The 10,455-nt window shown below is 52.8% G+C and overlaps 2 protein-coding genes across 2 annotated transcripts in view; one reads left to right on the forward strand and one right to left on the reverse strand.

The window, feature by feature from the left end:
• Positions 1–980: 980 nt before the first annotated feature.
• On the forward strand, positions 981–4,930 carry LOC119353310 (pectinesterase-like). Its single transcript, XM_037619909.1, has 2 exons — positions 981–2,161; positions 4,071–4,930. The coding sequence occupies exons 1-2, from the start codon at positions 1,093–1,095 to the stop codon at positions 4,763–4,765; spliced, it is 1,764 nt and encodes a 587-aa protein (XP_037475806.1). The 5' UTR covers positions 981–1,092; the 3' UTR covers positions 4,766–4,930.
• A 13-nt stretch (positions 4,931–4,943) lies between these two features.
• Positions 4,944–10,455, reverse strand: part of LOC119353309 (probable acyl-CoA dehydrogenase IBR3) — an 11,115-nt gene continuing 5,603 nt past the window's right edge. Inside the window, exons 6-16 of the mRNA XM_037619908.1 lie at positions 8,691–8,810; positions 8,491–8,589; positions 8,305–8,422; positions 7,805–8,073; positions 7,478–7,672; positions 7,018–7,160; positions 6,517–6,601; positions 6,222–6,431; positions 5,991–6,143; positions 5,504–5,608; positions 4,944–5,424 (exon numbers count right to left, since the gene is read on the reverse strand). Coding sequence (XP_037475805.1) covers positions 5,233–5,424; positions 5,504–5,608; positions 5,991–6,143; positions 6,222–6,431; positions 6,517–6,601; positions 7,018–7,160; positions 7,478–7,672; positions 7,805–8,073; positions 8,305–8,422; positions 8,491–8,589; positions 8,691–8,810 — 1,689 coding nt within the window. The 3' untranslated portion in view covers positions 4,944–5,232. The remainder of the gene's footprint in view (positions 5,425–5,503; positions 5,609–5,990; positions 6,144–6,221; positions 6,432–6,516; positions 6,602–7,017; positions 7,161–7,477; positions 7,673–7,804; positions 8,074–8,304; positions 8,423–8,490; positions 8,590–8,690; positions 8,811–10,455) is intronic.

A 10,455-nucleotide genomic window follows, 5' to 3' on the forward strand; every position in this document is an offset into this window, starting at 1 on the left:
AAGGAAGGGAGGATGGGCAAGGGTCACCCGGCGGTGCCGAGGGTTGTCGCCCCCCGAGTCGCCCAAGCGGGATGACGCGGGGGTGGGCGGGTCTCAAGAGGCTTGTTACTCGTGAAGTTGATAAATGCCACTTGAATTCTGGCAATTCCGAAAATATCACTGCAGTTTCCAAACTTTGATATTTGTAGAGATGGAGCAGAGATGAATTTAGGGGCTCTAACTCCACCTCGTATGCGACCTAGCCAGCTGCCGCCTCCCAAAAGTTAGGTTCTCTGCCTCCCGTCGGCGCCGGTCCGCCCCGATGGCCTTAGGGCTATGGAGGCGGAGTGGATCTCGATCCTTGCTGTTGGTTTATCCAAATTAACCCTGATGTTAATGTAGTGACAGCCGTTTTGCTGTTCGTTTGCAGCCTCGCAGCGCAGCTCTGTCTATCGGCGATCATGGCATGGGTGGTTGCGGCTTGAAAGCTGTCGTCCATTCATGAATGCAGGGAGATCAGTGCTACTCCAGAGCGATTTTGCCAAAGATTTCTGCTTCCTCTCAGTCTGAAAGAAGATGATTAACCTTGTTGGACGGGACGTCTGGACCAGAGCTCGAGTGCCACGTTGATTGATTAAATCATGTCTGTCAGCTGGTCGTGCCCTCCTGCAATCACAAGCTCTTCATTTCCTCGCACCGTACATGCATATGCATGTGTCCACGAGAGCGTCGACGTTGCTACTTCCTCTTTTCATCTATACAGGGCCTAATGCGTTTTTCGAGTCTAACTTTAACCAAATGTTAAAGCAATAATATATGACATGCAATTTACACAAAGCACATCATTAAATTCGTATGTGAAAAGAGCTTTCAATGATATAATTTTTACATTATGCATGTCATGTACTATTAATCTTGTCAATAGTCAAAGGCAGACTTAAAAAACACATTGAGCCCTGCATAGATGGAAGGAGGGAGTATAAGAAGTGACGCTCCTCCAATCAACCCCCTCGCTCGCTCGCTCGCTCGCACCGACGCGCGCCACGGTCCCTGTTTGTCACGTTCGGCCCCGCTCACTCCCACACACCACAGTGATCCCACTCCCACCGCGGAATGCCACCTCCGACCCCAAGAACCAAGCGACGGGACGCGGCCAGGCTCCTCCTCCTCGCCACCCTCCTCCTCCTGCTCCTCACATTCCTCTTCGCCCAGAGCGCATTCGCCGCCGACGACCACCACGCACGCACGCTCCTCGACGCCAATGCGGACGCGGGCGCCGACGCCGAGCACGCGGCGGCCGTGGACCGGCATTGCGCGGGGATGCTGCACCGGGACGTGTGCGTGTCGACGCTGGCGGGCATCCAGGGGCTCGCGCGGAAGCCGCTCGGGGACGTGATCTCGGAGGTGGTGGAGCGCGCGGCGTCGGCGGTGCGCGCTGCCGCGTCCAACTGCACGTCCTACCTCTCCCGCCCGCACCGGCTGCGCCTGCGCGACCGCCTCGCGCTGTCCGACTGCCAGGAGCTGTTCGGGCACACGCTGAGCCAGCTCGGCACGGCGGCCGACGAGCTCTCGGCCGGCAACCGCAGCGCGGAGGACTCCATCGCGGGCGTGCAGACGGTGCTGTCGGCCGCCATGACGAACCAGTACACCTGCCTGGAGGGGTTTGCGGGGCCGTCGGCGTCGGAGGACGGGCGCGTGCGGCCCTTCATCCAGGGCCGCATCTACCACGTCGCCCACCTCGTGTCCAACTCGCTCGCCATGGTCCGCCGCCTCCCGCAGCGCCGCCGCGGGCGCGCCCTCCGCGCGAGGACCACACGAAGCGAGGCGTTCGAGGGGTACGGGCGCGTGCGGCGCGGGTTCCCGGCGTGGGTGGCGGCGGCGGACCGGAGGCGGCTGCTGCAGCAGCAGCAGGGCGAGGGCGTCGCCGGCGCCCCGGACCTGGTGGTGGCCAAGGACGGGAGCGGCAACTTCACGACGGTGGGGGAGGCGGTGGCGGCGGCGCCCAACAACAGCGCGACGCGGTACGTGATCCACATCAAGGCCGGGGGCTACTTCGAGAACGTGGAGGTCGGGGCCGAGAAGACCAACCTGATGCTCGTCGGCGACGGCATGTGGAGGACCGTCATCAAGGCCAGCCGCAACGTCGTCGACAACTACACCACCTTCCGCTCCGCCACGCTAGGTATGCGAGCCCACGCCCGCTCAGACATAGCCAATTTACCGCAGTCTGCATAGCCCCATAATGAACACGAACAGTGGCGCTGCACGGTCGATCGCACGGGCCGTTGCCGTGCTCTGCTCGCCACGAGCCGATGTCGGCATGCCGACGCCGACGCCGGCATGGGCATGGGCGGCCGGACGAGCGAGTGACGCCGTACTGACGGACGCGTCGTGGGAATGCAAGTGCACGCGCGGCTTGGTCGTTTGCGCGGGACGCCGCTCGTGACGGAGCGTCCGTCCGCGGTACATTGATCACGAGTGGCATCGGTCAGGTAACAACGGGGAACAGGGCCTGCTTCCATTGCTTCTTCTAGGACTCTACCAGTAGCGTACTAGGTGCAGGGACTGGACCACGTCGTGGCGGGTTGGACAAATACTAGTGCTAGCTAGGGTGCCATTCGCATTTGGATTGTACTATTATAACAGTTCATCACGAGCTCTGCTCCCTCCCTCCGGAGAAATGGAGGTATTTCAGATACATCCATTTTTTATCCATTTGTTCGACAAGTAATTTTGGACGATGCACTTACACACTCGATCGGCCGGTGGAAGAGCTCACGGTTCGGATATTTTCTGCAATGCGGACTCGAGCCATTGATCATTGGCATTTGGAGTCGTGGAGCACGGGCGTTAGTTATCATGGTTAGGCTTGGTGGGTGAGGGCGCCGTGAGCTAGCTAGCCATGTACGAGCACGGCAAACCTACTACACTGACGCTACGTGAGCTAGCTCTGCCGTTTTTGTAGAATTGCAAGTGCGACGGCAGGATGAGGTTGACGGTAGCAGAAACCGATCCTGCGATCTGACCGCATTCAACAGCCACTAGTCCACTACTGTACTGGAGTACGTACAGAGGGAGGCCCAACTGTAGCACAATGGAGCACCTTCTTTGGGCGCTTCGCTTCGATCTCCTTTTACATTTCTCATCTTTTCCGCTTTTCTGCCCAGTGCTCAGTGGACGTGAACGAACTGGTGTCTACTAGTAGCTCCGATCGGTCGAGCTGGTCCCCCTGGATCGGCAACCTCGATCTTCTGCACGCACCGACACATAGATTCGTCTGAGTACTGTAGGTTGCCAAACAGTGAGCACTCGTCCAGTGGAGGGCAACACCTAGCACATGCATGCACGCCTTTCACACCAGAAAGCAAGTCCTTATCGTTGGCAATACTCATGTTAAGCAAGAGGAGCAATCCAGTTAGGTCCTCTGATGCCACCTTAAGCCAAGCAACAAGAGGAACCCGACGCCGGTCGTGACGATCATTCGAGTCGGGCTAGACCGATGTGCATGGCCTATCCGGCCGGCCGGACGCGGCCTCGTCCACCACGCCGCCACTTTCCGGCCTTGTCCGCTTGCCCCATCGGCACAAAGCACACGCATTCTAGGACAATTTTAGGACACAAGATGCATTGCATGGGCGCCTCAGGATAGATTTGGGACGGGTGCGGTGCAGCAGGGAGGGCCCTCCACTGCGACGATCCCGGCCACAGCGGAGCCCTGATTAACTCCGTCGCCGAATGTGGCGCGCGGTGCGGTTGACACGCCGCTGTCGTCGTCCACGGTGGGTGTCGGTGCGACGAGACGACGCGTCGCCACCCGCAAGACCGGTACGGCCTCACGTGCCTCTGTTCCTCGCCTTCACTCCTTCATGGCCTGGGGCCTGGGCTGGCCGCCCGCGTCCGGCTCGGCTGCACGACACGACTTGTACCACACCAGTGCGGCAACCGGCAATAAGTACGCGGACGCCTTCACGTGCAGCAAGAGCCATAGACAGAATCTACCACTGCTCGCCTGAATGTAATGGCTCATAAATTTTCAGTTCTGGTAGGTCGATGGATGTACCTGACCGACATCCGTTAATTCAATTTCGCAGCGGTGATTGGGACGGGGTTCCTGGCGCGGGACCTGACGGTGGAGAACGCGGCGGGGCCGGCCAAGCACCAGGCGGTGGCGCTGCGGGTGAACGCGGACCTCTCTGCCTTCTACCGCTGCAGCTTCGCGGGGTACCAGGACACGCTCTACGCGCACTCGCTCCGCCAGTTCTACCGTGACTGCGACGTCTACGGCACCGTCGACTTCGTCTTCGGCGACGCCGCCGTCGTGCTCCAGAACTGCAGCCTCTACGCGCGCCGCCCGGGCCCCGGCCAGAAGAACGTCTTCACGGCGCAGGGCCGCGAGGACCCCAACCAGAACACCGGCATCGCCGTGCAGGGCTGCAAGATCGCCGCCGCCGCCGACCTCGTCCCCGTGTTGTCGAACTTCTCCTCCTACCTCGGCCGGCCGTGGAAGACCTACTCCCGGACCGTGTTCATGCAGTCCAAGATGGAGAGCCTGGTGCACCCGCGCGGGTGGCTCGAGTGGAACGGCACCTTCGCGCTCGACACGCTCTACTACGCCGAGTACATGAACCGGGGGGCGGGCGCCAACACGTCGGCGAGGGTGGCGTGGCCGGGCTACCGGGTGATCACCAGCGACGCCGACGCCGGCAACTTCACCGCGCAGGCGTTCATCCAGGGCGACCTCTGGCTCAACTCCACCTCCTTCCCCTACACGCCGGGCCTCGGATAGAATAGAGATGAGAGGGTTTTTGAATGACAAAAATAAGGGGCGGTTCATCTCAGGTTTAGTCAGGAAAGGGGTTATACTAGGCTATAACCAGGCTCTCCTCGTTTCTTCCCGTTCGTCTCTACTGTATACACTGAAGAAAAACTGAAGTGCCAGCCAATGTTCAGATCTGCAATGCCCATTGGTAGTGTATAACTATTGTTCAGATCTGTAATAGTCACTGGTACTCATGTAACTGTGCTGGTAGGGTTGGACTCTTTACAACAGAGGACGAAAATTAAAGATGTGTCATGGTTCTAGTGGACAAATGACAAGGGAATCGACAAGGCAAACAGGGAGTGTACATGGAGGAGGAATCTAACGCCACTTATTTCACCATTCTATCTACCCGTGACTCTGATGATGTCCTTAACTGACCTTCTCCAGAAGTTTGCCCTCCCCCTTTTTATTCAATATATATGGTCCTGATCTTACATCCTCGCCCTTTGCAGCTCCAGCTTTGCGATCGTGCCGAGATGGACTTCATCAGGGCCGTCGGCGAGCCGCAGTGTCCTAGCGGTTGCCCATAGATGGGATAGGACCGTGTCGGATGAGACCCCAGCAGCGCCGTGGACTTGTATTGCCATGTCAAGCACTTTCAGGGCCATATTTGGGGCCGCCACCTACACAGAGGCCAGATTCACTGAATTTTTGTTGCTACAGTTCGTTGAAAATGAAGGTGCTAAAGTGCTGGAACTTTACCTTGGCCATTGCGAGGATCCCGCGGGCTTTCTTGTTCCCATGCCGGTCGAGTTGATCGGCTGCTTCAAGCACCAGAAGCCTAGTTTGCTCCAGTTCTATCCGACACTGGAGTCCGCATTCAAGTTAGTGGATGGAATGCACAAAACAAAAGATGCGAGCAAAGAAACACATGGGTGAACAGTACAAAAGTGAAGCATTATGCTAGCTTAAGCTAGATATACATCATCACTAACATGCTTCAATTCAAAGAAACAAATGGATGAACAGTTCAATCTGAGAAGCTGAGTGGGGGTGTTATTTGTATGATCTCTGGACCACCTATATGTAAAGGTGGTAGATTAACATTATAACTCCCTGGAAAAAAAATGCTATCTAACTAATGTGGTTCTCGACGTCTGAAGAAACACTTTTTTAATCTATTCAAGGTTTTGTAAATAAACCATGTAAACAGTTAATTGGATCATGCAAGCAATCAAAGAGGTTATACCTTTGCCAGGTCTGACTGAAAGGAACCATGCTGTGCAATCTTCTTTCCAAAAGCGGTCCTGCTTAAGGCCCTCTCAACCATCATATTCATGCCACGTTCCGCTGCTCCTATTAGTCGCATGCAATGATGTAATCTTCCAGGACCTAGTCTTCCCTGCAGAGCAACATAAATATGACATCGAAAGTACAGGTTGGAAATGATCGATAGTAGTATCAGAACAGTTCTGCTTACTTGAGCAATCTCGAAACCACGTCCTTCTCCGAGGAGGATATTTGTGACAGGAACACGCACGTTATCAAAAGTAATCTCTGCATGTCCATGCGGTGCATCATCAAACCCAAAGACTAACAATGGTCTCTTTATCTGCACTCCGGGAGTGTTGATATCCACTAAGATCATCGACTGCTGTTTATGTCTAGGTGCAGAGAAATCTGTTTTTCCCTGCATGAAATAAACACCATTTAACTTTACAAGAAACATATACATCACCCACAGCACTGCTCTCATGGATAGATGTTATAGTTACCATTAATATCAGGATTTTGCACCTCGGGTCCATAGCCCCACTGGTCCACCATTTCCTGCCATTTATCACATAGAAATCTCCCTGCCTGTCAAGGGAAAAATATTAAAGTAATTAGCAATGCAGAAAGCTCAAAGTAAAGAAAATGATGACATTTTTATAAACTATCAAAAGAGTAGAGCAGGAAATGTATGCCATGAGGATATAATTGATTTCCTGTTAATACACAAGAATTTGGAGGTCTCCGCCAGCATACTATAATTATTGTTTGCTGTTAAACTGAAAATAGTTTTCAGATGAGAAAAATAGACAAAAGAAATGCTGGCATCTGTAGGAACTAGGACCGGCTAAACATAACTATATGATAGCCCATAACATGGTATAATAGCTTTGCAACTAAAGAGAGGCGGAGAGGCAGTAGAGCACATGTGACAAGATATCAACAACCTAAAGCAGCAACTATAACATACTTGTTGCCCACAAATATTTTATTCGTATTATTACCTGGATATTGCACATTCTATATTTGTTGCATCTGAAGATGCAACTTGTGGTTCTGTCATTGCAAATCCCGAACGAATTTTCCCTTCCAGTAGAGGAACAAGCCACTGCTTCTGTTGCTCCTTAGTCCCATATCTCAACAGGACCTACAATGAGATTTTCATATAATAAAAAATTGTCAGATACAAAATTACTAGCACCAATCATAACAAAGCATTCACAGTTGAGATATATTTTAAGATACCTAAAAAAAATATTGGCATGCTAAAGATGGCACATTTCCAAGGAGAAACATAAAGATGGCGTCATTCATCGATAATTTGCAGATTTTATACAGATAGATATTTTCAAAACACGTAATTTCTCAAAATATGCTTGGCTAGTGGGGTAAGATACACTGATACAGTGACAGTCTTTGAGAATCATGCCTATACCTATAAATGAACATGATGAGAAGCCCTACCTCCATATTACCCGTATCGGGTGCACCACAGTTAAATATTTGTGGAGCCCAAACTGACCGGCCCATAATCTCACATAAATATCCATACTCAAGATTTGTGAGACCAGCACCTAGCAAAAGATCATTTGAACTTCCAGCAGAAACATGAGATTGGTCCTCAAGTAGTAGCTTTCTTGCTCTAGCTGCACTGTCAAGCTGCAGATTAACAATTTTAATCAGCACAGAAGTTCGCATAATATAGAAGTGCCCTTCATTACTATAAGAAATAAAGTTCTTAATTTTCTGGATCAGGTAAATATGAAGGCATGAAAAGAAAATAGTGACTACCGGAATAAATAAGTTCCACAATCCCTCCTCTTTTGCTAATGCTTTCAAATTTTCTTCTTCAGGATGGATTGTCCACCGTGAGGTTGATTGTGCATGTTTGTATAACTCATCCTCCTTGGGATATATATGATCTTTCATGAACTTTATTATTTTTTGCCGTAGCTGCATAACCTTTTCGCTAGGAACAAATTTTCCTTGACCATTTGTCAAAGTTGAATCTTCCTGCTCTACATGAAAACCTTGCCGGGGAGCCTTCAAGACATGCATACCTGTGAAATGTGAATGCTTAGTTAACAACATTTGAGTGCATTAGACTTTACAAGAATGATGATTGCTCCTAAAAGGCGAATAAAGGATCATAACCACATTTTCCATGTCTATGTGAAGCAGTTTATTTGGAAACAGGAACAAGGTGTAAGAAAACGAAAAGATCTTGCCCACAAAGCACACTCAAACAGGTGGCAGGAAATTGTTAAGACGAGGCTGTGAAATATAATTACCTGTAGCAGGGTGTGCTCGCAGGACATTTTCTCTATTAATGTAATGCCAGGCACAGTCAACCATAACATTGGCAGCCTTACCGGCAAATCTAGCACGCTCACCACCTGAAGCATTACCCTGTGTGGCAGCTAAAATAAATTAGAATATATAAACAGACACGGATTTCATGAGTTAAAGACTAGTACCATAGTCCATCTGTGGTATACTCCTGCATAGATAGATGCCCCTCGAAACAGTGAAAAGGCAATGTAGAACTTCCAATTTGCTGCAGGCCAAGGTCGTGCCTGAGGGAAATTTAAAAGAAGAAAGTGATTGATAAAAACCAGTGAATATGATTGGCGTGTTATCCAGCCAGCATGAAAAAAAGAAGCAACACGATGCTTACAGACATAGAGCAGTACACAGCTAGGTACTCTTCCAGTTGAGGAATGCCATCTGGAATGCCAGAATGTTCAAATCCTCCATACGAACTATTTTCACCGAGTGTTGCATCAATAATATATGGCTGCAAAGATAAATAATAAACAAAGTAAAACATACAAAATCACATGACCTAAATGCTATGCAAACAGGTACAAGAATTTCTATTTTTGGTGAACACATGGTACCGGTACAATAATGTTGAGCAAATAGGACACAAACTTTTCTTCAGAATTACCTAGAAAAAACTTCTCAGACTTAACACATAAAGTTCAGTTATGACCTTTGACCTATGTTGATGGTCGTGACTATCACACAACTCAATTAAAACAGAACATGTGGAGAACTCAAGAAAAATAAGCTTGCTGAAAACGAAATATTCATATCAAAGTGACCCCAAGATATCAAGAGTATATTCATCCTGCATTTATTATAGGCCTTCAGTCAAAGGTATGGTAGGGCAATTCCCTACAGTACTTCTGTTAGAGTACATAATGGGGCTAATGGGCCTGGGCTGGCGGTATAGCCCTTTAGTCTTAGGGTTAATTAGAGATAAGGGTCGCTTGCTTAGGAGTCAAGTAAGCCTTGCTTGGGAGTCAAGTAAACCTCTCTATATAAAGAGAGGAGATGTATCAATCTAATCAAGCAAGAATTAAGAAGGAAATCCCTTCCATCTTGCCCGGCCGTGGGCAAAAGTCCCCCGGCCGGCCCTCTCGCGCCCTCCTTCTAGCAGCGCCATAACAGTTTGGTATCAGCTAGCTTCGGTTCGATCATGTCTTCCCCGCCGCCAACCCCGTCGCTTCCGCTGCCGACCGCCACCACCGCGCCGCTGCCCTTCCCATCCGCGCCGCTGCTCTCCACCTCCGGCGCCGCCACCGCCCAGATGCCGGCGCCCTCCGCCGCGCCGTCGGCAGCCGCCTACACCCCGGAGGAGGTCACCAGGGTCCTCAACGACCTCGTCACCGCCGTCCAGGGGATCCGGCTGTACCTGGCCAGCCCCTACGGGCCGCCGCCGCCCCTGCCGCCGGCCGCCGCCACCGGGCCGCCAGCCCTGTCGTGGTACTCGCCGCACGCAGCGGCCTCCGCGGCGTTCGCTGGGCCGCTGCAGCCTCAGCTGCAGCTGCAGCCGCCGCCCGCCACCACCCCGCAGTGGTCGCCGTGGCCGGCGCCGGCTCTCGCTGCGCCTCCCGCGCCCACCGCCGTGGTTGCCGTGGCCGCTGCAGCAGCCGCTGCAGCTGCTACCCACCGCCACCACCGCCCCGCCCTGGCTGCAATGGCAGCCACCGCTCCTGGCGGCCTCCGCCGCGCCCGGCGCTCCGCCACAGCAGCCGCTGCCGCTGCCCGGTGCGACACTGCAGCAGCCACCGCCGATTAGCTTCGGCCCCGCATCGACCGCGCCGGCGGGAGTCCCGATCCACCAGATCAAGTTCCCGCCGTCGCCATCACCGCTTCTCCAGGGCGTCCCCATCCAGCAGATCAAGTTCCCGCCGTCGCCGTTACCGCTTCCGGCTTGGCTCACTACCTGCCACGTGTCGGTGGCGGTGAGGCTGCAGGCTGCTGCGCGCGGCCTCCTAGCGCGTCTGCGTGTGCGGGAGATGCGTGGTCTGCAGCTGCCGCTCCTCCCAGTTGTGCTTCGCTGCGCAAAGGACCTCGATCTCGTCCACTGCGTCGAGGATCTTGGGCATGTTGTTTTCCCCACGGACAGCGACCTCAAAGTCTGCGACATCGGC

This window comes from Triticum dicoccoides, chromosome 2A, assembly GCF_002162155.2.
Source record: "Triticum dicoccoides isolate Atlit2015 ecotype Zavitan chromosome 2A, WEW_v2.0, whole genome shotgun sequence".
NCBI classification, from domain to species: domain Eukaryota; kingdom Viridiplantae; phylum Streptophyta; class Magnoliopsida; order Poales; family Poaceae; genus Triticum; species Triticum dicoccoides.